This window comes from Carettochelys insculpta, chromosome 2 (assembly GCF_033958435.1).
Source record: "Carettochelys insculpta isolate YL-2023 chromosome 2, ASM3395843v1, whole genome shotgun sequence".
NCBI classification, from domain to species: Eukaryota; Metazoa; Chordata; order Testudines; family Carettochelyidae; genus Carettochelys; species Carettochelys insculpta.
Genome location: NC_134138.1, coordinates 3,050,386 through 3,077,165, shown reverse-complemented (window position 1 = coordinate 3,077,165; position 26,780 = coordinate 3,050,386). Strand labels below are relative to the sequence as shown.

Here is a 26,780-nt window from a genome sequence, read left to right as displayed (position 1 = left end):
GAGCCCAGCATGGCCTGTGCAGGGGCTGAGGTGCAGAAAGTGAGGTGTGGGGGGGGGGACTCGCTTGGGGGCGCTGTCCTGTCGGGGTCCCTGATGGCTGAGGTGTCCCAGCCCAGCACTAGTGGGTGCTGCTGGTCCCGCCCCGGGTCCTTTGCTGCCCCTGGGGCCATGGGCGCCCCCTGACAATGCTGGCCACACCCCACGTGGGGGCTGCCCTTCACCCTGCTCCCACAGCAGGGAGTTGGCTGGGCTGTGGTGCTGTGGCCAGGAACCTCCTGCCCTGGCCCACCCCAGAGGTGGCTGCATTTCAGTGCTGGGCGCCCTGAATCCTGCTGGGAGAGCTGGGCGGGGCTGTAACCTGAGGGAGTCGCCCTCACGGTGCAGAGGGAGGCTACCGGGCCACGCGCCTGGAGACGGGCTCCGCGCTGGACACGGAGGCTGCAGGCCGAGCTGAGACCCCTTCCCTTCCAGCTGCCGACCATGATGAATGTGAAGGACAAACGCCCATGGCTGCTGTTCACCCTGCACAATCTGGGGCTGCTGGCGGGTTGGGCCATCCTGCTGCTGCTGTCGCTCTACGAGGAGAACCTTGCCCTGTTCTGACCCCCACGGACCAACGCCAGTGGAGGGCGGGGGCTGCCTGGGGAGAGGGGGTGACTGGACCGTGGGGAGGATTGAGGGAGGCTACTCTTCCCCGCAGCCCAGGGACCGATCTGCCAGAGTGGGGTCCCTGCAAGGGGAGGGGCACTGCACAGAGCCTGCACCCCTCGCTGTGCTCTGTGCTGGGGAAGCAACAGCCCCCCCAGGCCCTCTGTGGCACTGAGGGACGTGGCACCATTCACACCCAGCCCCCGCTGGCCCCTCTGTGGCACTCAGCGACATGGCACCATTCACACCCAGCCCCCAGGCCCTCTGTGGCACTGAGAGACGTGGCACCATTCACACCCAGCCCCCGGGCCCCTCTGTGGCACTGAGAGACGTGGTACCATTCACACCCAGCCCCCAGGCCCCTCTGTGGCACTGAGAGACGTGGCACCGTTCACACCCAGCCCCCAGGTCCTCTGTGGCACTGAGAGACGTGGCACCATTCACACCCAGCCCCCAGGCCCCTCTGTGGCACTGAGAGACGTGGCACCATTCACACCCAGCCCCTGCTGGCCCCTCTGTGGCACTGAGAGACGTGGCACCATTCACACCCAGCCCCCAGGCCCGTCTTTGGCACTGAGAGACGTGGCACCATTCACACCCAGCCCCCGCTGGCCCCTCTGTGGCACTGAGAGACGTGGCACCATTCACACCCAGCCCCCGCTGGCCCCTCTGTGGCACTGAGAGACGTGGCACCATTCACACCCAGCCCCCCAGGCCCTCTGTGCAACTGAGAGACGTGGCACCATTCACACCCAGCCCCTGCTGGCCCCTCTGTGGCACTGAGGGACGTGGCACCATTCACACCCAGCCCCCAGGCCCGTCTTTGGCACTGAGAGACGTGGCACCATTCACACCCAGCCCCCGCTGGCCCCTCTGTGGCACTGAGAGACGTGGCACCATTCACACCCAGCCCCCGCTGGCCCCTCTGTGGCACTGAGAGACGTGGCACCATTCACACCCAGCCCCCCAGGCCCTCTGTGCAACTGAGAGACGTGGCACCATTCACACCCAGCCCCCAGGCCCTCTGTGGCACTGAGGGACGTGGCACCATTCACACCCAGCCCCCCAGGCCCTCTGTGGCACTGAGAGACGTGGCACCATTCACACCCAGCCCCCACTGGCCCCTCTGTGGCACTGAGAGATGTGGCACCATTCACACCCAGCCCCCAGGCCCCTCTGTGGCACTGAGAGACGTGGCACCATTCACACCCAGCCCCCCAGGCCCTCTGTGGCACTGAGAGATGTGGCACCATTCACACCCAGCCCCCCCAGGCCCTCTGTGGCACTGAGGGACGTGGCACCATTCACACCCAGCCCCCAGGCCCTCTGTGGCACATGGCACCATTCACACCCAGCCCCCACGCCCTCTGTGGCACTGAGAGACGTGGCACCATTCACACCCAGTCCCCCAGGTCCTCTGTGGCACTGAGAGACGTGGCACCATTCACACCCAGCCCCTCTGTGGCACTGAGAGACGTGGCACCATTCACACCCAGCCCCCCCAGGCCCTCTGTGGCACTAAGAGACGTGGCACCATTCACACCCAGCCCCCCAGGTCCTCTGTGGCACTGAGAGACGTGGCACCATTCACACCCAGCCCCCAGGCCCCTCTGTGGCACTGAGAGACGTGGCACCATTCACACCCAGCCCCCCAGGCCCTCTGTGGCACTGAGAGACGTGGCACCATTCACACCCAGCCCCCCCAGGCCCTCTGTGGCACTGAGGGATGTGGCACCATTCACACCCAGCCCCCGCTGGCCCCTCTGTGGCACTGAGAGATGTGGCACCATTCACACCCAGCCCCCCAGTGGCACTGAGAGACGTGGCACCATTCACACCCAGCCCCCAGGCCCTCTGTGGCACTGAGAGACATGGTACCATTCACACCCAGCCCCCCAGGCCCTCTGTGGCACTCAGCGACATGGCACCATTCACACCCAGCCCCCCCAGGCCCTCTGTGGCACTGAGAGACGTGGCACCATTCACACCCAGCCCCCCAGGCCCTCTGTGGCACTCAGCGACGTGGCACCATTCACACCCAGCCCCCCAGGCCCTCTGTGGCACTCAGCGACGTGGCACCATTCACACCCAGCCCCCCCAGGCCCTCTGTGGCACTGAGGGATGTGGCACCATTCACACCCAGCCCCCGCTGGCCCCTCTGTGGCACTGAGAGATGTGGCACCATTCACACCCAGCCCCCCAGTGGCACTGAGAGACGTGGCACCATTCACACCCAGCCCCCAGGCCCTCTGTGGCACTGAGAGACATGGTACCATTCACACCCAGCCCCCCAGGCCCTCTGTGGCACTCAGCGACATGGCACCATTCACACCCAGCCCCCCCAGGCCCTCTGTGGCACTGAGAGACGTGGCACCATTCACACCCAGCCCCCCAGGCCCTCTGTGGCACTCAGCGACGTGGCACCATTCACACCCAGCCCCCCAGGCCCTCTGTGGCACTGAGAGACGTGGCACCATTCACACCCAGCCCCCCAGGCCCTCTGTGGCACTCAGCGACGTGGCACTGTTCACACCCAGCCCCCAGGAGGATGGTGCGACCGTCCCCTGCAGCTCGCTCAGACTAGCAAGGCAGACTGGTGCCCGGCAGGGGGTTCCCAGAGCAGCCCCTTGACAGATGTCAGAGGTTCTCTGTCCTGCCCCAGGGATTGCCCTGTCATGGCACTGCCCAGCTCCGCCCGTGCAGCGCCGCTCCCTGGGGCTTGGCTTGTGTCCTCTGCCTCCCACCCGCTGCCCCAGGCGATGCCACTGGGACCAGCACTGGGCACCCCTCTGGACAGGGACACCCTGGGGCTCCCTGGCACGTCCTGTTACCTGCACAGTACCCAACCCCATCAGGCCCTGAGTTCTGCCAGGGCCTCCCAGTGCCACCACCTCCCACAGTCTGCCACAGACCTGAACTCCCTCCCCGGCCGGTTCCATGGGGCTGCCCAGCTAAGGAGCCACAGCCCCTCGCCTGCTCACACTCAGGCCTTCCCCGCAGGGCTGGGGAGGAGGCTGCCAGCCTGGTTCTGCCAGGGGATCTGTGAGGGTTTGTGCCAGGCCCGTCCTGCAGGGCTCTGCCTGCCACCACCACGGCTGGGCTCCGGCTGGACGGCGCCTTGCTGGGGCTGCCATGGCCTGCGGCAGGGGACTCCGGCCAGCAAGCAGGCCTGGCAGTGTGGGGGGACATGCCTGGGCACCATCAGGACCATGCCTAAGGGGTGTGGAGCAATCCCCCAGAACCCCATCCCTGCGCCATCCACTGCCCCAAGCCCCACCCCTTCCCCAAAGCTGCCTCTCCTGCGAGACACGAACTGGGGGTTCACCAGGGGCTGGTGCAGGGTCGCCATAGGGTCAGGCCCTCCCACATCCACTCGATGGCCTACTCCACACCACCCTCTGCTGCCCTCTCCCCACCCAGCCCAGCCCAGCGCCAGGCCTCTCTCTGCAGCCCTGCATTGCCGGGCGAGTGGTGTGGGCAGGGCCGGGCCAGTGGAGTGACCCGGCTGGGAGAGGGTGGCAGAACGGAGCAGGCTGCAGGGTCGCTCTGCATCCTGCTCTGCCACATTGACTTTGGGGGCGTCTGATCTCCGCTGCCATCCCAGCCTGCCTCCCTCAGTAATCCTCCAGGCTGCCCTGGGCCCCACTGCGGCAGCTGACATCAATATGGGGCACTGTCCCGTCCAGAGGGCAGTTGAGGCAGCTGCTGCGGGCCCCCCAAAGCGTGGGGGGGGGGCGGCTGCCCCGAACTGTCCTACGGCCCGGTCAGCTTTGCCCATAAGCCTCCCACAATTCCACCCCCCCACCCCCCGGCAGCTACTCTGAGGCCATGCCAGGGGCTGGTATGTCACAGGGCTGCTCCCTGGGAACAGCACCAACCCCCAGCACCCCAGACCCCGGGCCAGGAGCCACGTGGCCAGAGGCTCAAGCAATCCCTCCCCGCTGGCGGGACAGCTCCCAGATGGGCCCTCAGGGACCAGACAAGTCTGGCAGCCCACATGGCGAGGCCTTGAGTCCTTCTGCACCGGAGGGCAGCTGGCAAACCAAGGTCCCCCCTCTGTGGGCAAACTGAGACATCTATATTTGGTGGGGTCAAGCGGCTTAATAATACATGGAGATCTAAGTTCTGGATTTACTGATTCTTAGCAGTAGGCAAATGACAAATGGACTTGAAATCACAAATACAGTTTACAGTTATTTAATCCCTTCTTTTTATTTTAACTTAATTATTTGTCCCGTTTACCAGTTAGCAGCGATCCCTGGGAGATGAGCTGGTAGGCGCTGGCCAGGAGAAATTCAGGTGCTGCCCAGCTGATTGGCAGAGAGCTCACAGCTGGCAGCCTGTGTTTCTATTGGTGGTGCACAGCCGTGCCTCCCTTGGTGCATGTAACAAAATTCATTCTGCCCAGGGATGGAAAATAATAATTAGAGGGAAAGTTGTCAGCTACCCCTTCAAAATCAATATTAGCATAAAAGCAAATTCCTGAATAAATCAAACTGAGCATTTTCATGTAATTATGACTCAGGTCTTCCTGGTTTTAGAGTTGTTTTAATATAGAACTAGCTTTAGCTTAATAGAGAAACAAACACCTTTCTCTTGGGTTAGCTCTTTTAGATTTTCAAGTAAAATACTTCGATGGACCTACGTTGAAACGGGGCACTCGTTTACTCAAGTTAAAACTTTTAAAGGACACTCGTCTGTAGGTGTTTTCTACCCTGCTAGAGGTGATTTATCTAATTCCTGTTAAAGCCAGGGAGTCTTTGGCAAAGGTCTGCTATACAGATCTTATAGGGACCTTGAGAGGTCATGGAGTCTATTACCTGCACTCTTAGCAGGGTCAAACACCATCCTGAGGTTTTTTAATCTGTTTGCCCCAGACCCCTAAATAGTCCTCTCCAGGACTGAGCTCACAACCCTGAGTTTGGAGGTGGGTGGTAATGCTCAAACCACTGAGCTATCCCCCACACCACTATCTGATGAGGTGGGTCTTTGCCCACGAAAGCTTATGCTTCAAAATATATGTTGGTCTATAAGGTGCCACAGGACTTGTTGTTCTTGAAGCTACAGACTCACTTGGCTACCCCTCTGATCCTTGTCACCAGGGAACAATGATCTAAGCTGTGCGACTGTAGCTAGGTGAAGGTCTGCTTACCACAGAGCCCCCGCTACAGCTGGTCAAAAGGAGACAGTCTCCCACTGAACCCCTTGCGCTTGTTGAGGTGAAGTACTTGAGTTGACAGGTGATTGATCAATTTATCACGCCTCCTGGAGGTGACAACCCGCAGCTGGACTGCCCACCGTCGGGAGTTACTAGGGTATCTGCCAAAAGGGGACTGACAGGAGAAACTCTCCAGCCCACTCACCTCACTCTTCTGGGTGGGGTAGGACGGGAGGGGGTGACTGAAGAGCAATCTGCAGTCAATGGTGGGTCTGAGAAGAATCACAGAGGCGTCACTGAGTCCCACCCCTGGCCCACAGCAGGACCAGCCCAACTAAGTCATCCCAGCCAGGGCTTGCTCAAGCCAGGACTTGACAACCTCCAGGGATGGAGAATCCACCACCTCTCTAGGCAACACAGTCCAGTGCTGCACCACCCGCCTGGGGACGTAGTTTTTCCTAATATCCAACCTACACTTCTCCCTCTTCAACTTCAGACCATTGCTCCTTGTTCTGCTGTCTGACACCACAGAGAACAGTTTCTCACCCTCCTCTTTAGAGCTCCCCTTCAGGAAGTTGAAGGCTGCTATTAAATCACCTCTAAGTCTTCTCTTCTGTAAACTAAAGAAGCCCAAATCCCTCAGCCTATCCTCATAGGTCTTGTGCTCCAGCCTCATAATAATTTTTGGTGCCCTCTGATGGACTCTCTCCAATGCATCCACATCCTTCCTGTAGTGGGGGGCTGTGATGGAGTGGGGGATACCTGTGTGTATGTGAGTGGCTCACAGAGCGTGTGGGTCTCCTGCTAAGGGTAACCTTGACGACCAGGTAACACCTTTGTACTGGAGACCGAGGAGGAGGTGGAGCCTGGGGGGTTTGAATTGGAACTGGGAGTTGGGAAGCAGTGAGTCGGGGCTGAGAGAAAGCGAGACCAAGGAGGTGGCAAGGCCCCGGCTCTGGGGGCCCCTTGGGGCCTCCTCTCCCCAACATGGATGGGACTGGCTGTCTCTGCCAGCTGTACCGACTCCTCTGTACGACACTGTGTCCTGTCGGCTAATAAACCCGCTGTTCTCCTGCTGAGTGAGAGTCACTCCTGCCTGCAGACAGGGTGCAGAGCTTGGGGGACCCCAAATCCCATCAAAGGGGCCCAGATTATTGCCCTCACCAGTGCCAAGTGAGGGGAACAGTCACTTCCCTCAATCAGCTGGCAATGCTCCTATTAATGCAGCCCACTATGCCGTTAGCCTTCTTGGCTACAAGGCCCACTGTTGATGCATATCCAACCCCTCACCCACTGTAATCCCCAGGTCCTTTTCTGCTGCTCTGCCACGTAGGTCACTCCCCAGCCTGTAGCAGTGCCGGGGATTCTTCCGTCCACAGGGCAGGACTCTGCACTTCTCCTTGTTGTGTCAGATTTCTTTTGGCCCAATCCTCCAATTTATCTAAATCACGCTGGACCCCATCCCTACCCTCCAACAGATCTACCTGTCCCCCCAGCTTAGTATTACTCTGCAAACTTGTTCAGGGTACAAACCACCCACTCATCCAGATCATTAATGCAGATGTTGAACAAACCCAGCCCCAAGACCAGCTGCTGGGCACTGTACTTGATCCTAGCCGCCAACCAGACATTGAGCCGTTGATCACAACCTGTTGAGCCTGGCAGTCTAACCAGCTTTCTATCCACTTACCCGAGCCACACTTGAACTTGCTGGCATGAATACTGCGGAAAACCATATTAAGAGCTTTGCTAAAGTCAAGGTATATCACATCCCCTGCTCTCCTCACATCCCCAGAGCCAGTTACCTCAACACAGAAGGCAATTGGACTGGTCAGGGATGATTTGCTCTTGGTGAATCCATATTCCTGATCACTGTCCTCTCCTCCAAGTGTTTCAGTACAGAGTCCTTGGGGATCCCTCCATGGTTTTTCTGGGGGCTGAGGTGAGGCTGATTGGTCTCTGCTTCCCTGGATTGTCCTTCTGCCCTTTTAAAAGATGGGCACTACATTTGCCTCTTTCCAGTCACCCACGGACTCCCCCGATAGCCAGTTTTCTAAGATCACAGCCAATATTTCTGCAATCACATCAGTCAACTCCCTCAGCACCCTTGGCTGCATTAGGTCCCACCCCATGGACCATCCAGCTTTCCTAAATCGTCCTTAACCTGTTCTTTCATCACTGAGGGCTGCCCACCCCCGCCCCACGCTCTGCTGCCCGAGGCATCACTCTGGGAGCTAACCATCTCTTGGAAGTCTCAGGCAAGAAAAGCATCGAGTACGTCAGCTTTTTGCGCATCATCTGCCACAAGGTTCCCTTTCCCATTAAGGAAGGGCCCCACACCTTCCCTGACCACCTTCTAGTGGCTAACATCCTTGTAGAAACTCTCATCTTCACTAGACGTGCTAAATCAACTGCTGGTGCATTGATCTCCGAGCATGGGTCCAGACTGTACTGTACATACAGCCTTACTGTGGCGTAACTAAAGCACAAAGGGCACGAAAAGGGTCCCTGTGCTACCGTCCCCAGCCTCCTACCCCTTCTCCTGCCCAGACTGTGCTATTGTGCTATGCTGGCAGGAGAGCGTCTTTCCCCCCTCAGCTTAAAGCACCCTCCCCATGCTCCCTCGCTCTGGAGCGTAGCCCTGCCCTTTGAGGTCTAGCTTTGTTGGGGGAGCTAGAAGAGGCCCAGGAGCCCGGTGATGTCTCTAAGGACACCAGCTAGTTCCATCCCTGTGGACCGGCCACGACTGCTGCATTTGGGCCTCCAGTGATCCCGAGTCCCCTGGTGAGAACCTGAAACCAGAATTTCAGCTTTCAGTTTGTTCCTCAAATTCCAGGCGAAAGGGGGGGGGGGGGCGGCAGGGGAGAGATGAGAAGCAACAGCCACAAGATTCGTATGGCCCACTCCAGAGATTGCTGCAAAAAGCGTGCCTCGTGGCTCCCACAGCTCAACCTTGCACAGAGCAGACGCGCCTGTTAATGGCATTTAAAAAAACACCTTGCAGTCGTCACCCTCCCACAACAGAAATAAAACCCAGATATGTAACAGCAATAGTAGCATCCTTCAGTCTACGTAGACTATGGATCGCGCCCTTTGTAGTTCCATTTGGCATCCTCATTTGCAGCGTCAGCTGTGACTGTGAAGACCCACATGAGTGACAGTCCTTGCTGCATCTGTTGAACCGGTATCTGTTACCTCCTGTGTTGGTTCAACGCTGTTAGCGATGCTGGAGTACCTCTCCAGGTGCAAGCTTGGGCAATTATTGGGACCCTGGGCTGCCCAGACACCAGTGTTCCCCTCTCGGCTTTACTGATATAGTCCAAACCATCACCATAAGGTCAGGTTCACTCCGTCCCTCTGTCACCTTTGTCTATGGAAACACAGCCTGGTCTCCTGGGATGGGAGGCCTGATCGCTTCTGGGGTGGTCTGTTTTCTCGGCCCAGAAAAGATGCTCTCCAGTAATTACGATTTTCTTCAGTACATGCAGTGCACACATCAAACCGATGCACTGCCAAAGCTTGTCTCCTTCCCCTCCATGCAGGTGCACCAAGCTAGCGAGAGTCTATGACACGCATGCCGTGCCAGGCTGCCGATCCTGCCGTGGGAAGGCAGGCAGGCCCAGCCTGGAAGCATCCAAGTGTGGAGGGATCCAGGTGCAGGTTGAGAGGGTGCTGTGTGCAGCCATGTAGGTGTGGGCAGGTCAGTCAGGGGCCGGGATGTGGATGCACAGGGGTTTGCCAAGTTCTGGGAGCAGGCGGAATGGGACTCAGCAGAGGTGGGTTCTGGTGAAGGTGGCTGGGGCAGAGTCGGGGGTATCTGGCTGTTGGGATGGATGGGGCTCAGCAGGGGGCTGGGCCAGTATTCCCATAAGCTGCAGGCTTGTGTGGTCCCACAGGAACCCAGCTGATTAGCAATGTGCCCACGTGGAAGTGTTTTCTCTCTCCAGGTGCTGCACACTCGCCCACGCCTCAGGGCATGCAGAAATGTACTCCGCACACCGATGGAGAAGATGGGAGGAAACCTTGGTCCGGATGCAGAGGAGTTGAGCCAATGGAGGGGGACTCCCCACACAGTGTGCCCTCCTTGGAGAGGCAATGGGGGCAGCAGGGAGGGGTGAGGGGACAAGGAGCCCTGCAGCTGCTGGAGGAACCTGGGAGTGGGCGGTGGCTCAGCCCCTGTGCCTACCCCCTACCTCCCCCCAGCTCAGCCCCTGCCCCAGATCCTCCCCCGGGCTCAGCCCCTGCCATACCCTACCCCACATCCCCCCGCCCCGACTCGGCCCCTGCCCTGGCCCCACATCTCCCCGGCTCAGCCTCTGCCTGGCCCCACATCCCCCCTCCGGCTTGGCCCCTGCCCTAGCCCCACATCCCCCCAGCTCAGCCTCTGCACCGGCCCCACATCCCCTGCCGGCTCGGCCCCTGCCCTGGCCCCACATCCCCCCAGCTCAGCCTCTGCACCGGCCCCACATCCCCCCCACGGCTCGGCCCCTGCCCTGGCCCCACATCCCCCCAGCTCAGCCTCTGCACCGGCCCCACCTCCCCCCCCCCCGGCTCGACCCCTGCCCTGGCCCCACATCCCCCCAGCTCAGCCTCTGCACCGGCCCCACATCCCCCCCCCCGGCTCGGCCCCTGCCCTGGCCCCACATCCCCCCCCCCGGCTCGGCCCCTGCCCTGGCCCCACATCCCCCCCGGCTCAGCCTCTGCACCGGCCCCACATCCCCCCCGACTCGGCCCCCCCGCAGCACGGACCCAGGCATCCCTGCGCAGGAGACGCGCACGCGCACGCGCACCCGCACCTACACCCGAGCCCCGCCTCTCGGCGGCGCGTGCGCAGTGCGCGTAACGTCACGTGACCCGAACCGCCCCGCCGGGCTCTATGGTCCCGGCCAGCCCCGCCCCGTCGCGGCCGTTCTAGCCTGAACGTCGCTGCTCTATGGCAGTCCCAGCGCCGCGGGACCCGGCGCTTCCGGCGGCCGCGTGAGGAGCAAGAGGAGCGGTGGGTCCGGGGCGGGGGCGGGTGACTGTGGGTCCGGCGCTCCGCTCCCCCGTTCGTGCCCCCCCAACGCTGGGATGTGCTGGGCGGGGGAGGGGCGCCGGCTGCCATGGCAACAGCCCAGCCCTGAGCGCGCGGGGGGAGGCTGCGCCTTCCCGCCCTCGGCCTGGCCCTCGCGCGCCGGTGGGGGCTGGGCTGGGCTGGGGTGGAGGGGTGGGGGTTGGGCTGGGCTGAGGGGGGACAGAGGGGCAGGGGTGGGGGTTGGGCTGGGCTGGGCTGGGGGAACAGGGGTAGGGGTGGGGGCTGGGCTGGGGAGTGAGGGGGGGCAGGGGTTGGGCTGGGGGGGACGGTGTGGCTGGGGCGGGGCTGGGCTGGGGCTGGGCTGGGGGGGACAGTGTGGCTGGGGCTGGGGCTGGGGCTGGGCTGGGCTGGGCTGGGCTGGGCTGGGGGGGACAGTGTGGCTGGGGCTGGGGCTGGGCTGGGCTGGGCTGGGCTGGGGGGGACGGTGTGGCTGGGGCTGGGGCTGGGGCTGGGCTGGTGAGGCGGGGCGGGCTGGGCTGGGGCTGCATGCTGGTCTCACAACCCGCTTGTCCCCCCCGCCCGGGCAGGTGGTGGTCGCGGCGCCGGCCAGGATGTACGCGGTGTACCGCCAGGCGCACCCCCCGACCGGGGTGGAGTTTTCCATGTACTGCAACTTCTTCTCCAACGCCGAGCGCAACCTGGTCGTGGCGGGCACCTCGCAGCTTTACGTGTACCGGCTCAACCACGACTCTGAGGTACCTGGCTCCCAGCCCGGCTCGGGCCTCCCCCCGGGGCCCTGGGGTGCCGGCCACCGGGTAGGATGACCCAGGAGCTCCCCAGGCAGTCCCGCATTCCTGGCTCGCATCCGGCGCATGTTTTCAGCAATCTCAATCTGCATAGGCGTTGCCCCCCGGCCCTGGGAACTCAGCACCCTTTCTTCTCTGAGTGGAGCTGCAAGTCCTGGTGCACCTTCTGGGGCATTTCCTTCGTAAACTGCAAAGAGGGGAGGACATCTGGATGTGTTTGTAAACAACTATTGATGAGGAGGGGCTGAGGGATTTGGGCTTCTTTAGTTTACAGAAGAGAAGACTGAGGGGTGATTTAATAGCAGCCTTCATCTTCCTGAAGGGGAGCTCTAGAGATGATGGGGAGAGACTGTTCTCAGTGGTGTCAGAGGGCAGAACAAGGAGTTAGGGTCTGAAGTTGAAGAGAGGGAGGAGTAGGTTGGATATTAGGAAAATACGTCCCCAGGAGGGAGGTGAAGCACTGGAATGCGTTGCCTAGAGAGGTGGTGGATTCTCCATCCCTGTTTGGTTTTTAAGTCCTAGCTTGAGAAGGTCCTGGCTGGGATGACTTAGTGGGGGTTGATCCCGCTTTGGGCAGGGGCTGGACTAGATGACCTCCTGAGGTCCCTTCCAGCCCTGACGTTCTATGACTTGTATTGCCACAGCTCTGGAGCCGTAGTCATGGGCCGGAACCCCACTGTGAGAGGGGTTTCACAAACAGCACGGAAGTGTAGCTCCTGTCTGCTTAAGGTTCCTGTCTAAGTCCAGGACAAGAGACAACAGTTGGCTATAGGCAGTGAGCGCAGAAGGACACTGTGAGACAGTGGTGGTGGGCAGGCCAGGCTGTGGTCTCAGCCTTCCAGCTAAGATTTTTATAGGCCTTCTAGCAAGGGTGAGCTTTGAGAGGGGTGTTGAAGGGTATTGAAGTAGTTTTGTGGCTGTCTACAATGAGTACCTCCTAAATGTGAGGTGCAGGGGGGCAGAACACACAAAGGGATGTATTTGAAAGGGGGTGGTTTGTGTGCAGTGAATGAGGCTCATTGGGAGTTGAGGGGGTGAGTTTTGGCAGTGATTCGTGGTATGAGGAGGTCCAGATGCATGGGGATTGGGCAGGTGGAGGGGACCCCTATAATGACCTCTCCCCCCATAGGGGAGGAGCAATGAGGACAGAACTACCTAAAGCTAGGGAAGGTTTCTGGGAGTGGGTCAGCCCTGACTGCTGCTTGCAGGGGAAGAGGAAGTCCTGTTCTTTCTGGTCCAGGTGGGACTAGCAGCTGAGCCCAGTGCAGGGTTGGAGCCACTGGCTGGGACATCCCTAGAATATTTTATGGACACACCCACCCACCCACCCACCTCTATTCTAGCTGTTCTGAGACCCCACCTCAGAACCACTCCTCTGCTGTCCTTTTGCTTCCTTGTTTTTTAAAACATGGGGAAGCAAAGAAATTTGTGGGGCCCATGAATTCTGCGCTTCCAGGGACACAAAATCCCTCCCCAGCAGTGAGATGGGGTGCCCCATTCACAGGTGACAGGCTGGGAGAAGGTCTGTGCAGCAGCACTGAGCAGAGCCAGGCCAGTGTGATGGAGGTCGTGGTCATGGAGATGCAAGCTAGTGAGATCCTGCACAGGAGTTCTGGCTGTGTGGATGGATAGGACAGGGCAGATATTAGGGAGACGGAGAACTTGAGAGAGGCTTGTGCTTGTGTTAGCTCAGTCACCCCATTACTAGAGTACTCAGCATTTGCATCACATCTTATTTTCACAGGGGTTTAGATGCACGGACCTGGGGGGCAGGGCTTGTGGGTCAGGCTTGAGAGACATGGACAGAGCCTGGGGGCAGCGGTAGACCCAGTGGGATCCGCAGGCCACAGCTGAGGGGGCAGCGATTGAGCTGGGGGCGGGGAAACTCCTACATCTCTTGCCTGCTTTGGAGCTGCCCCTCTGAGTTCGACTGGGTCCCTCAGCACCAGGCACACTAATGTCATTCAGGCGCTGAGCTGAGATGCCCTGGCCATTTGGCCTAGAGCAGAGCACCAGCTGCCTTGGCTGAGTTCGTGAGATCCAGGCTTTCTTGTAGTAACTGGTGATACAGCTCTCTCTCTTCCTTCCAGCCTTCCACCAAAGGAGACAGGAACACAGGTACGTGGGGCAGGGAGTTGGGGCCGTCTGGGCTCTGCTGCAGCTCCTGGGGCTGCCTGGGCCAGGTCAGGCCTGGACCATGGGCTCTGCTGAAGCTCCTGGGGTGGCCTGGGGCGGGGCTGGAATCAACAATGAGAGGTGGAACCCAAGACTGACAGCAGTGTGTCTCCTGTCCCCGCTTACTTAGTGGGCCTCGGCTTCCTGTTGAGCTCCTGAGCAGGTGGAAGTAGAGCCCATGTTGCACTTGGTGGTCGTTGGGTCACAGGAGCCTGACTCAGAAACAGGCCTCCTCTGAGCACCCAGGGCAAGCGCATGCCCTCCCCTGCATGAGCTGCCCATGGACGGACTGAGCCAGCAGCTGAGACCTGGGAAATCTCCTTGGGGCTTTCCATCCACAGCCTCCTGCCAGCCGCACACACGCCAGTGTTGATAACTATTTCCCTGCCGACTGTCCTCTCCCCTGGAGCAGCCCTTCAGGCTGTAGTCCCTCAGAAGTAGGGGCAGTGCTTGTCTCTTGGTGCTCACAGGCTGAGGGGGCAGATGGAGTAATCAGAGGCTGGCCAGAGAAGAGGAGGTGTGCAAGCTGGCCAGACTGGCAAATCTACGGCTAGTGTGTGTGTATAAGAGAGGGAGGGAGGGGTGAAGGACGTGACCCTCCCCCAGGGAGGGAGAGGACTCCTGTCGGAGTACCTGGGATAATTCCCAGCACCGCATCGGGCCCTGTGCAGAGGCTGTGGCCCCACCAGCTGGTCACAGTGGGGCTGGAGGGGAGGAATCATGGTGTGCATTGAGAGGGCAGTGTGGCCTGATGGTCCCAGCATGCTTTCTGCTGGTGAGGTCTGCGAGGCTGTGGGCTCTACTCTGCAGGGAGGGGGCAGAAATCGATCAGGCAGAGCTCTGCAGGGTGTGCTGGGCCTGCCTTGGCCAAGGAGCACAGCCCAGCTCTGGAGTCTCAGCCTCTCCCTCACGCTCTGTCTTGCTGGCCCAAGCAGAGGGCAAAGGTCACAAGGAGAAGTTGGAGCTGGTGGCCTCCTTCTCCTTCTTCGGCAATGTCATGTCCATGGCCAGTGTGCAGCTGGCAGGTGCCAAGAGGGACGCTCTGCTGCTCAGCTTCAAGGATGCCAAGGTAACTTCCTCGGGGGAGCGGCGTGGGAGGCAGGCTCTGGAGGGTGTCACAGCAGGAGGGGTGAGATCTATCCCCAGACGTGGAGTAGCCGTGGGGCTGCAGGACTGGAGTGTAGGGCCTGGGCTGAAGGGGCAGAGGTGCGGGGAGCAGCTCGGTGTGCTTCAGAATAGAGCTGGGCACCGTCTCGGGTGCTGCTCTTCAGTCCATCCTTGCCGAGCCCGTGCCGCACGGGGTGCTGTGCCGTGGAAGGGGCCCTCTTCCAGCCCGAGTGTGGGATGCAGAGGGCATGCCCAATATGTATCTGCTGTGCTCCTCCCAGGATGCGGCTGCGATTCAGAGTGGGGCAGAGGGCTCCCTGCAGGCCTTCAAAGTCCCTGGAGATGCCTGAACTGAGGGGCACCATCTCTTGTCTCTCTCTCCTCCGTAGCTCTCAGTGGTGGAGTATGACCCTGGCACCCATGACCTGAAGACCCTCTCCCTCCACTACTTTGAGGAGTCTGAGCTAAAGGTCGGTCCCTGTATGCTGCCGTGGGGGGTCAGCACCTTTCTTTGCCTGCTGCAGCATGGATGCAGCTTTGGAGGCTGCTCTGCTGCTTTGGTGACAATCACAGGCCCTGTGGCATTGTGCTCCCCCGTGTTGGAAGCCCTGTGCTCCTTCCTGTCCCTTCAGGCTGGCCCTTGGCTCCTGAGGGATGGGGTGAAATATGGCCAGGAAAGGTGTTTGAGCAGGCGGACGACCCATGGGGCTGGTTGTTCCCCACGCCCGCTGCGTATTGGGAAGAGGTGGGCTACCAGTGTCAGTGCTGTGCCGCGGCGGCTGAGCTGTGCTGAGTAGATCCTCCAGATCCACACTGGGGAGACGTGCGTGGTATCTGTGGGCCACAAGCTGCCATGAACATGATGGCCCAGCTGCTGGAGCCGGGCAGGTTCCTCTGATCCCGTCTGCATCTGAGCCCCCATTGCGGAGTGACACCGTGGCTGTGCATCTGAATGGAGCTGGTCTGCATTCACCAGGCTGGGATCTGCTGCTCAGCTTCCCAGAGCCAGAGGGGAACTGGGGAATGACCCTAGGAGCGCAGCGCCCCCACTTCCTTGGAGGAGAGAGAGCCGGGAACTCAGTGCCATGGGTCCCAGTGCAAATAGGATGTTAGGAATTATTAAAGAAGGGAGAGAAAATAAGACGAAGAATATCATACTTCCCCTATATAAAACCATAGTACGCCCACATCTTGAGTACTGTGACCAAATGTGGTCTCCTCACCTCAAAAAAGATATACTGGCATTAGAAAAAGTTCAGAAAAGGGCAACTAAAATGATTAAGGGTTTGGAAAGGGTCCCATGTGAGGAGAGGCTAGAGAGACTGGGACTTTTCAGTCTAGAAGAGAGGAGATTGAGGGGTGATATGATAGAGGTATATAAAATCATGAAGGGTGTGGAGAAAGTGAATATTGAAAAGTTATTTATTTGTTCCCGTAATATAAGAACTAGAGGACACCAAATGAAATTGATGGGTAGTAGGTTCAAAACTAATTAATAAAAAAAAATTTTTCTTTACACAGCGCACAGTCAACCTGTGGAACTCCTTGCCGGAGGAGGCTGTGAAGGCCAGGACTCTAACAGATTTTAAAATAGAGCTTGATAAATTTTTGGAGCTTAGGTCCATAAATGGCTATTAGCCAAGGGTAAAGTATGGTACCCCTAGCCTTTAGTCAAAGGCTGGAGACAGATGGCAGGAGACAAATCACTGGATCATTGTCTTCGGTTCACCTCCTCTGGGGCACCTGGCACTGGCCACTGCCGGCAGACAGGCTACTGGGCTGGATGGACCTTTGGTCTGACCCAGTCTGGCCGTTCTTATGTTCAGTGAGCGTCAGGCTGGCCTGTACCGTTGGGCTGGGCTGCCCGAGGCAGACTCATTGTGTAAGGGGCTGGTGAGGCTCTGGGGGGGGTGCCAGGCCCCCAGGTCTCTGGGTGGCTCCATCGTGGGCTGTCCTGGGTTGGCACTGCAAGGCCGGCGCGACTCATTCTGCGTTGTCTGTGCCCCCAGGATGGCTTTGTGCAGAACGTTCACATCCCCAAGGTGCGGGTGGACCCCGATGGGCGCTGTGCTGTCATGCTGATCTATGGCACGCGGCTGGTGGTGCTGCCTTTCCGGAGAGAGACGCTGACCGACGAGCACGAGGCTGTCGTGGGAGAGGGGTAAGGTCCAGGGCTCGCCCTGGAATGCGGGTGAGTGTGGGAGCTCCCAGGACCAGGTGGTGCCCTGGTGCCATCTCCAGGTTGTTCCCAGCTCAGGCTGCCTCACGGGGTCCCGTTGTTTTGCCCACTGCCTTGCTGTCCTACGTGAGCCCTGTGATTGCGGAGGGGCTGGCATACTTCTGTGCCCCACAGCCTGGCTGCCCACGCTCACCTGCAGGCTGCACTGGCGGGGGGCTGGCTGCTGGAGCCCTGTTTCAGGGGCGGAAGTGGCAGGCCGCTGATGGGAGCAGCAGGATCTGAGGGGCCAGGATCTCCTCCGTGTGACTGGCTCTTCCCTCCTCTCTCCACCCCCCCTTGCAGCCAGAAATCAAGTTTCCTGCCCAGCTACATCATCGACGTGCGGGAGCTGGATGAGAAGCTGCTCAACATCATCGACATGCAGTTCCTGTACGGCTATTACGAGCCCACCCTGCTCATCCTGTTCGAGCCCAACCAGACCTGGCCGGGGTACGTCCCGCCTGCCCGCCGCAGGCTCTGAGTGACTCAGCCTCCGTGTGTGGATGGGCCTGCTCCGTGCCTGCTGGGCGGCGATTCAGCAGTGGCCTTTCTGCTTGAGGGGGCCCTGGAGCCAGTGCTGCTGTGGGGGACGCTGCCACGTGGTGGGGTGGGGGGGTGGGAAATGATTTCTGCTTGCAGGGGCTCTGGGCTCCCTGCCCAGCTGGAGTGAGGCTCGGTCCTGGTGAGTGCTGCAGCAGGACTCGCTGCCTGGTGCACGGAGGTGCTGAGCAGCACAGAGACAGATGCAGCTGTGGGGAAAGCAGTGGAAAGGGGAGCTGGCAGGGAGGGTGTGACCCAAGACCCCGCAGCACAGGGTGGTCTGCTTCCTGCGGGAGACCCGCCTCAGCCGTGGCACCTTTCCCCGCGCCGTTCTGAGGCTGCCGCAGCCAGCGTGTTCTGGACTCCCTGAGCAGGGCTGGGGGCGGACTGCGTGCAAGCTGCTGTCTCTCCTTCCTCCCCATGCAGGCGGGTGGCCGTGCGCCAGGACACGTGCAGCATTGTGGCCATCTCTCTGAACATCATGCAGAAGGTGCATCCTGTCATCTGGTCACTCAGCAACCTGCCCTTCGACTGCACGCAGGCCCTGGCTGTGCCCAAACCAATAGGTGAGATGCGTCGGCTTCACAGTTGTGGGGGAGGTCTGGTGGTAGAGCTTGGGGCTAGCAGTGCTTCTGCCTTCCCGTGCCGCTCGCCGTTCATGGGCTTGGCCCAGTCGCTCGGTCCCTCTGAGCCGTCGTCTGCCCCTGCAAGGTGGGACGGCTGGTGGCCTGCTCCAGGGCGTGGGTGGGAGCGGGGGGGGTTTGCACACGGCCGGGCGGGTGGCAGGAGAGCACAGAAGTTTAGTGTGAATGCCACCTGTCTGGTTTGACAGTCTGTGTCTGCCCGAGGCAGGGCAGGGGCTGGTGCTCCTCACCCGTGCGGACAGGGCAGCCCTGGTGGGTCCTCTAGTGTTTTCCAGGCGCAGGCGGAAATGTTTGGTGCGCACAGAGATGTGCGGCTGTGGACCACCAGTGGAGACGCCTGCTGCCGGCGGGGGGCGCTCGGCCAGTCTGCTGGGTGGTATCAATCTCTGCTGGGCAGCCACCCACGCGCTCAGCTCAGGGAACACTGGATGGCATCTGCTGTGCCAGGCATTCGCTGCCGTCGAGCACGATGGCAGGGGGGCCGAAGGTGGAGTTAACGGGACCCCCAAGGGGCCGAGTCCCATTTCCTCCCACTTCACTGGTGGCTCTAGTGGCACCTTCAGAACTGTAAACAGATTTGCACTTCCTGCTCCTAACTTCACCTGCAAGACCGCCACGCATAGGCATGGAAGGTGCCTATTCAGCAGACGGACCTGGCCTGCTCCCAGCCCTGGCTCCGATCCGCCCAGGCCAGGGGCCCTGAGCCTCGCCCCCCCTGGTTCAGACACGCCTTCCCTGGAGAGCGGGCTGTGCTGCAGGTCTAGTTAGGGGGGTTCTGGGATGGGGCCCGGAGCCCTGTGTCTGCAGCCAGCTTGGCCTGGAGGGCTGCCTGGTGCCGTGTGTGCAGTGAGCCCCTGGCTCTCGCGCCAGTTGCCCTCTGCTCAGCGCTCGTGATGTAGCATGGAGGGTCTGAGTCCCCAGGGCGATCCCGTCCACTCCTCTGATGCTGTTGCTGGGCTGCTCTCTCCCCAGGAGGCGTGGTGATCTTCGCTGTCAACTCTCTGCTGTACCTCAACCAGAGCGTCCCGCCCTACGGAGTGTCCCTCAACAGCCTGACTGCTGGGACCACGGTGTTCCCGCTGCGTAAGCTGGCGCACCTTTCCTCCTCCTCAGGCGGGGTGTCTGCGCTGCCGCTGGCTGCCTCGGCCCTGGTGTGCAGGAGGGACATCTGCCCTCAGGTGGCTCGGAGCCTCTGGAGAGTGGTTGTGTGCACAGAGCTCGGGGAGCTGACGGGCAGCATGGTGGGGGATCAGCTGGGTGATCTTGTCCGGAGAGGCCAACGTGAAGCTGCTGAGGGGGTGGTACTGACTGGCTTGGTTGGTGCCTGATCTGAGCAGACCTCGCGTTGCTCTCTGAGGGCCAGGCATGAACAGCGGCTATCCTGTTCCTGGAGTTCGGCTCCGTAGCCCTTCCCCAGTGCTGAATTCTTGCCCACTCAGTGCAGCCGGGTGTGCCCCTGCCTGCCCAGTGGGCGGCCCCTCCAGAGAGATGACTCAGGTGCTGCTTTCCCTGGCCACCTCCTCAGAGTGTTTGCTCCTGGCTTGCCCCAGCCCTGGGGCTGCAAGGGGGCAGGGAGCTGAGTGCCACGCTGAGCCAGGGCCGCAGGGACAAGCGAGGACAGTAAAACCAACCTGCCCTCAAGCCAGCAGCTGTCAGGCGAGAGGTGACTTCACTCTGGTTTGGGGCACAGTGTGTGGGGGATCTGGTACGTCCATGGCCAGCTCCTCCGGAGGGGCTGTGCCCCCTGCATTTGCGGTGCTGCATGCCAGGGGAAAAGGGCAACATTCAGATTGCTGCAGCACAGGCCCTAGGCTTGTTGCAGTGTCCTGAGTTTACAAGAGAGGCACTGCCTATGCTGGGAAGGCTCTGCAGGGGCTGGCCGGGCCATGTCGTCCGTAGGGCCGGTTTGCTTTGGATGGCGCCTGCCCTGTTTCTCTTCCCCCGGGATCTAGCGTGGTGCTGCGTCATGCTGCCAGGCTGGTGCTGAGCTGGGCCCTCTCTCGGCAGGCGTCCAGGAGGGAGTGAAGATCACGCTGGACTGTGCGCAGGCGACATTCATCTCCTACGACAAGATGGTGATTTCGCTGAAAGGAGGGGAGATGTAAGACCCCGGCCGTTGGGAGCGAAGAGCGCGTCCCCTCTGGCTCTTAGCTCAGGGCGTGGGATGCTCCAGCTTGTGGATAGGCAGGGTTTGAAAGGAGCCCACCCTCGCTGGCTGGCGGGACGTCTCCCAGAGAAGCCGTGCTTTCAGGGGAGCTGGGGAGGAGGCAGTGGAACCTAGTGGCTAGTGTGGAAGCCGGGGAGGCAGCTTTCCGGGTGTCTTCTTTTCCCTCAGTGCCCTGGGCACGCCTGTGCCCTGAGCCAAGGCTGGCAGTGCTGGCTTGTGTGTCGGAGGTGCTGCTGGCTGGCAAACCAGTGCAAAGTGAGGCTGGACCCTGAGAGCAAAGGCTGTGTGAGGGGCCAGGGGGTGCGCCCCCCGGGGGGCGGGAGGGAACTTGCGCAGCTGGGAAAATGGGGTGGGCTCTGGACACACTGCTGGGAGGCGGGGCCCAGGGCCGGGAGGGAACTCGAGCAGCTTGGCCAGCAGGCACCTGAAATTCTGGGCATCTCCTTGTTCGGCTCTGCCTTGCTTTCCTGCCAGTCTCCGCAGCCAGCGCCCCGGTGGTAGAGACCTCTCCTGCAGGGCTATTGCTCCTGGGGCTCTTGCTGTGACTTGGCAGGTGTGATCTTTGCCCAGACAGGGGATCCCCCTCCCCCGTCGATTGCACCCATGTGCCACGCAGGGTGCAGGCTCTGTTCTGCTGTGGAGATCAGCCCCTGGGTACTTGCTGGGTGGTGGGCAAGAGCCTGCTCGGGGTCTTCTCCTGGGCCATGCAGTGGGGGCTGATCACAGAGCCCCTCTGAGCGGCTCTGCAGAGCTTCCAGGTGGCCCAGAGCAGCCCTGTGGGGCCTGGGATGAGGTCCTGGCCTCATTGCTCTCCCTGTCGTTCCTCAGCTACGTCCTGACCCTCATCACAGATGGGATGAGAAGTGTCCGCTCCTTCCATTTTGACAAGGCAGCAGCCAGCGTCCTCACCACCTGCGTAAGTCACTGGGCGGAGGAGGGGCCCCCCGGCTGGGGATTGCTAAGGGGAGTCTGCTGGGCCTGGGTGGTGGATGCGCTGGGATCCTGGCTCTTCCCCCATGTCTCTGCCAGGATACCTGAGCTCCAGAGACCCTAAGCTGGGGCTGGGGGCCGTTCTCCCCAGCGATCCCCTCTCTTGTGCCTGAGGGTGAGCTGGTGGCCCAGTTGGGGGGAGGGGAGTCAGGGGTCTCCGGGGCAGGTAGGGGTCCCCCACAAGCAGGCACTGGTGTGCGGGGTGAGACCGGTTGGAGGCAGAGGGGCTGTCGTACTGGCCAGGCTGCAAGGCCGGCCCTGGGGGGATCAGTCACGTGTCAGCATTCTGCGGTTGAGCCAGGTGCCCTGGGGCCTTGGAGGGGCTCCTGGCCCCGAGCCTGGTTCCACTGCCCTCTGCAGGGCAGGTCTGTGCAGGCTCCGGGAGGAGCTGCAGAGGCCGTGCTGTGAGGATGAGGTTCATCAGTGCCTCTGCCGCCGAGGCTGCGCCACCTGAGCCGCAGCATCTGCATGTCGGCTGGTGGCGTCGGCCCTTTGCCTGGTGCGGGGGCTGCCTGGCTGTGCCTGGCACGGGCACGCGAGTCCCAGAACAGGGCGTCAGTTTCTGTGCTGCCCTCAGATGATCACGATGGAGCCGGGCTACCTGTTCCTGGGCTCGCGGCTTGGTAACTCCCTCCTCCTCAAGTACACGGAGAAGCTGCAGGAGCCCCCTGCGAATGTCGTCAAGGACCCGGCCGACAAACAGGTCAGTGCAGCCCAGGGCCTGGCTGTGCTCCCTCTTCCCTGGGCTGTTGTCTCTGCCCCACCCTTCCTGGGCTCCGTTGGGCAGTACCGTCCTGCCTCTTCTGGGCTTCTGAGGCTCCCATGCCAGCCTGGCTGCCTTCCCTGCATCGCTGATGCGCTGTCCATCGGGGGGGGGCTTGGCATAGTCGCTGGTGCATGGTGAAGGGCCTCTTAGCATGGCTCTGTGGTCTCCTGCTGGACAGCTGGGGAACCGGAGCTGCTGAAAGCACCGGGAGAAGTGCCCGGGTCAGCCCTGTGCCAGCCCGGCCAGCCCAGGTGACACCCTACAAGTCTCTGTCTCCAGCTGGTCCCTGGTCTCTCTGGAGGCTGCTGTGGGCTGTGGCTCCCCTTAGAGGGCCTGAGAACGTCCAGTTCCTCCCTCTGAGTGGCCCCTGGGTCAGCCCTGGCCTGGTTATCAGCTCCTGCCAGCGAACAGCCCCTGGCTTCCTCCCATGGCAGAGTGAGGGGATGGACCCCTGGGGCAGGCAGTCCCCTCACTGCTGGCCCCTCTTCCCTGCAGGAGGAGCCCCCTGTTAAGAAGAAGCGGTTGGAGTCATCTGGGAACTGGGCTGGTAGGTGGCGCCCCCTTGGGGTCAGGTGGGGCACTTGGTGAGCACAGCGAGGGGGGGGCCAACTGAGCCCGCTGCCTTGTCTCCTTCCCCGGCTCAGTCTTGTGATGCGGGGGGCATGTGGGAGGCTGGGAGGGTTCACGACGGGCACAGGAGGCTGGGGGCATAGCAGTGCCCAGGCCCTGGCTCGTTGTTTTATGATGCGGGGGGCACGTGGGAGGCAGGCATGGTTCAGGGCGGGGGCAGACGGGGGCTCAGTAGGCTGGGCTCGGAGCGCTGGCCCGGCTCTGTCCCAAACCGCATCTGTCCATTACGTTGCAGGGGGGAAGTCGGCCCCGCAGGACGAGGTGGATGAGATCGAGGTGTACGGCAGCGAGGCCCAGTCTGGGACCCAGCTGTCCACCTACTCCTTCGAGGTATGCTCTCTGCCTGCAGCTGTCGGAACACCCCACGTTTGCCGTCCCTGAGGGGGCCTTCCTGTGGCAGGGCCTGTCCCCCGTTCTCCAGGCCTTGACCCACCCAGCTCCCTCGGCTTGGTCTGCAGCGTGGCACTGACCCCTTGTGTATCCTGCAGGTGTGTGACAGCATCCTCAACATCGGGCCCTGTGCCAATGCGGCCATGGGGGAGCCTGCCTTCCTGTCTGAGGAGGTGCGTATGCCCTGGCGGCTTTGGGGAGCCAGCAGCGCACTGCTCCCCGATGGCCGTGTGCTGCGAACAGGCTCCAGGTGGCTTGGCTGCAGTGCATGCTGGGACCCAGAGGCTCCCTGGGGGCTGAGGGCTGTGCTGTGTGCAGCTTGAGCCAGGGGATAAGGTGGGTGCATTTCCACTAAGCCACCTATTCTGTCTCTGCCTTCAGCACAGCCAAGTCCAGCTCTTCATTGTGTCCTGTCTGATCCCTGCAAGGCTGGGTCACTAGCACTGGCCTCCTCCCTGCCCGCCCGAGTCCCTGTTGCTGCAGGGCAGCAGGGGGAGAGGTCGGGGCTCTGAGGATGGGTGCAGGGCTGGAGCAGGCTTGGGGCTGCCGCTTGGCTCCAGTGCTTTGGGGAGTCCAGGGGTGAGGGCTGCGAGCAGAGGTGGGCCAATGCGGGCCATGGGGTGATGGAAGGGTGGAGTGGGAGAGGTGGGTGTGGTGGGGCTGAGGTGTGCAGATCGGTCAGCATGCAGGAGCAGCAGCCCCAGGGCTGCAGACCAGCCCTCCGCCGGGGCCCACGCTCCCCCCGGCGGCAGGTTGCTCTGTGGGCTGGGACCGTCTGTCCCTGTGCGAGGCAGCTTCTGACACCTGCTGCTTGTCTCTGATGCAGTTTCAGAACAGCCTGGAGCCGGACCTGGAGATCGTGGTTTGCTCAGGCTATGGGAAGAACGGGGCCCTGTCGGTCCTGCAGGTGAGCACAGGGTGGCAGGGAGTGCCAGGGCCGGGGGTGAGTGCTTGGTGAGCCCGGGCTGGTCCGATGCGGTTGGGAGAGCTGTCCCCATGCAGAGGCCTGGATTGGCCAGGGCAGGTATTAGTGCTGTCGCCTTCCCTGTGCTCAGAAATCTTTGACACAGCCTGTTGATCTGGAAAAGGGGTAAACGGGGGGGGCGCAAAATTTGCTGGTGATACTAAAATGCTCAAGACAGTTAAGAACAAAGCAGGCTGTGAGGAGCTTCGAAAGGATCCCTCAGAACTAGGTGACTGGCAACAAAGTGGCAAATAACTTTTAATGTTGATAAATGCAGAGTAACCTGCATTGGAGAAAAAAGTCCCAGCTAGACATACAAAATGCTGGGGACCAACTTAGCCATAACCACTCGAGAGATTGGAGTCATCGTGGATAGTTCTCTGAAAACATCCACTGACTGCAGCAGGAGTCAAAAAAGCAAACAAAGTTAGGAATCGTTAAAAAAGGGATGGAGAATACGACACAGAATACCTTATTACCTCTGTATAAATCCGTAGTACGCCCACATCTTGAATACCGCCTAGAGATGTGGTCACCTCATCTAAATTATATATATATATATATAATATTAGCTTTGGAAAAGGTTCAGAAAAGAGCAACAAAAGTGATGTAGGGGGGTTGTTGGAACAGGTGCCATATGAAAAGAGATTAGAGACTGAGCCTTTTCAGCTTAGAAAAGAGGAGACTAAGGGAGAGGTGATGGAGGTCTGTAAGGTCACGACTGGTGTGAAAAAAATGAATGTGGGAAAGTGATTTACTTGTTCCCCTAGCATAAGAACTGGGGGTCACCAAGTGAAATTACTGGGTAGCGGGTTTAAAACGAACAGAAGGAAGTTTCTCTTCACCCGGCGCATGGTAGGGCTGTCTCCTGGCCAGAGGATCTTGTGCAGACCAGGACTTTTAACAGGCTTCAAAAAACAAGTAGATGAACTCATGGAGCTTAGGTCCATAGTGGCTGTTAGCCAGGCTGAGCAGGAATGGGGTCCCTGGCCAATGGTCATCAGAGCCTGGAAGTGGATGACACGAGGTGGACCACTCAATGCTCAACTGTTCTGTTCTGTTCACTTCCTCTGGGCGCCTGGCATTGGCCACTGTCCGAAGACAGGGCAGTGGGGTAGATGGACCTTTGGTCTGACCTGGTGTGGCTGCTCTTGTGTTCTGTAAACACCCAGGTGGGGGCCAGCAGGCACATGGGGTGGGGGCACTGGGAGGACAAGCTGGGGTACTGGGAGCAGGTCCTTGTGTGTGCCGGGAGCACCTTGGCTCCCTTGCTGTCAGGAACTGCTACTGGTTCACGCAGGAGTGGCTCGTTGCCCTGTGGCTGAGCCTATGCCTGCAGCTGAGCCACCTGCTCGTAGGGTAGCCAAGTGCCTTGCGCTTGCTGCACAAGTCCAGGGCGAGCACATGCTGCGGGCTCCAGGCCTCTCTGCCTGGCACCTCTGCCTTGAGGCTGTGGGAGGCGTGGGGTGCCTGGGAATCCCTGCAGGGGGAGCCCTCGGTAGGGCAGAGACAGGCCCTGTCTGGGGGAGGAGCAGGCGTGGCTGGTGCATGAACTCTGCTACCCCTCACGCTGACTTGCTGGAAGGGCTGGCAGGAGCGTGGCCCCTTCTCCCCAGCCACATACCAGCGTACAGTGCTGGTCTCTGCAGGCTGCTCTCTTGGCTGGGACTGTGGGGAGGGGTGGCCCTTGGCTCCTTGCCAACGTGTGGGGCTTCCAGAGAGGACGGCTGGAATCTCGGTGCTTCTGCTGGGGCTGGGAAGCTACAGCTCTGGCCTCCACCTCTTGCCAACAGAAAAGCATCCGCCCCCAAGTGGTGACCACCTTTGAGCTGCCTGGCTGCTATGACATGTGGACGGTGATCTCGCCCCAGAAGAAGGAGGAGGTCAGTGCAAGGTTGCTCGTAGTGTGGAGGGGGAGGTCTGGGCTGTCCCAGCAGCTGGCACCTCCCCAGCGAGTCCTGGTTACTTCAGACCCATGCCAGCGTGTGCAGGGCGGAGTAGGCTCCTGCTGGGGAGGTCCCTTCACTCTGCCGACAGCACGCTCCTTAGCTGTGTCCGGCCTGGCGAGCCGAGCATCATGCTCTCTTGGTGGCGTGCCGGCTGGTTCACGCCGTGCTGTGCGCTCTCCTGCCCGGTGTCATTCTCCTGCAGGATGAGAGCGCCGAAGGAGACAGTGCGGAGAAGGAGCCCAGCCCCCCTGAGCACGAGGACGACAGCAAGAGACATGGGTTCCTGATCCTGAGCCGCGAGGACTCCACCATGGTAAGGCTCTGCTGATGTGGGGGGGGCGCTGGGGCCCCAGGCAGTGGGCCCTGGGTGTGTGCAGAGTCACTTTGGTCTCTGGGGATGCTCCAGCCCCACGCTGCCTCTTCAGCCCTGGCAGGCCGGGCAGGGGAAGCGGGCGCTGGGGTGGCCTGGGCTCACTGTGCTGCTTGAGGAACAGAGAACAAAGGCCCTGGCCCTGTTCCCAGCACGTGTGGGTGGAACCCCCGTGTTCAGCTTGGTGGCTTCATTCCAACTCCCCGATTTCCCCTGGGTTCATCTTCTGCCTTCCCTAGTGTTA

The 26,780-nt window shown here is 60.8% G+C and overlaps 2 protein-coding genes across 5 annotated transcripts in view; both read left to right on the top strand.

The window, feature by feature from the left end:
• The window catches only part of SLC39A4 (solute carrier family 39 member 4), a 41,468-nt gene extending 40,854 nt beyond the window's left edge, over nucleotides 1–614 (top strand). The window contains exon 12 of the mRNA XM_074985559.1: nucleotides 472–614. Coding sequence (XP_074841660.1) covers nucleotides 472–603 — 132 coding nt within the window. The 3' untranslated portion in view covers nucleotides 604–614. The remainder of the gene's footprint in view (nucleotides 1–471) is intronic.
• A 10,057-nt stretch (nucleotides 615–10,671) lies between these two features.
• Nucleotides 10,672–26,780, top strand: part of CPSF1 (cleavage and polyadenylation specific factor 1) — a 32,620-nt gene continuing 16,511 nt past the window's right edge. Inside the window, exons 1-19 of one of the 4 annotated variants that reach the window (XM_074986456.1) lie at nucleotides 10,672–10,802; nucleotides 11,408–11,575; nucleotides 13,717–13,744; nucleotides 14,737–14,870; nucleotides 15,298–15,378; nucleotides 16,430–16,474; nucleotides 16,918–17,069; nucleotides 17,430–17,576; nucleotides 18,093–18,232; nucleotides 19,283–19,393; nucleotides 20,318–20,411; nucleotides 21,306–21,393; nucleotides 22,045–22,170; nucleotides 22,729–22,780; nucleotides 23,099–23,193; nucleotides 23,352–23,426; nucleotides 24,080–24,160; nucleotides 26,011–26,100; nucleotides 26,369–26,479. In XM_074986456.1, the coding sequence (XP_074842557.1) occupies nucleotides 11,432–11,575; nucleotides 13,717–13,744; nucleotides 14,737–14,870; nucleotides 15,298–15,378; nucleotides 16,430–16,474; nucleotides 16,918–17,069; nucleotides 17,430–17,576; nucleotides 18,093–18,232; nucleotides 19,283–19,393; nucleotides 20,318–20,411; nucleotides 21,306–21,393; nucleotides 22,045–22,170; nucleotides 22,729–22,780; nucleotides 23,099–23,193; nucleotides 23,352–23,426; nucleotides 24,080–24,160; nucleotides 26,011–26,100; nucleotides 26,369–26,479 (1,794 nt within the window). In that variant the 5' untranslated portion in view covers nucleotides 10,672–10,802; nucleotides 11,408–11,431. Of the gene's footprint in view, nucleotides 10,803–11,407; nucleotides 11,576–13,716; nucleotides 13,745–13,787; nucleotides 14,871–15,297; nucleotides 15,379–16,429; nucleotides 16,475–16,917; nucleotides 17,070–17,429; nucleotides 17,577–18,092; nucleotides 18,233–19,282; nucleotides 19,394–20,317; nucleotides 20,412–21,305; nucleotides 21,394–22,044; nucleotides 22,171–22,728; nucleotides 22,781–23,098; nucleotides 23,194–23,351; nucleotides 23,427–24,079; nucleotides 24,161–26,010; nucleotides 26,101–26,368; nucleotides 26,480–26,780 lie in introns of those variants that run through there. The other 3 variants (XM_074986458.1, XM_074986455.1, XM_074986457.1) reach the window with 3 other exon arrangements.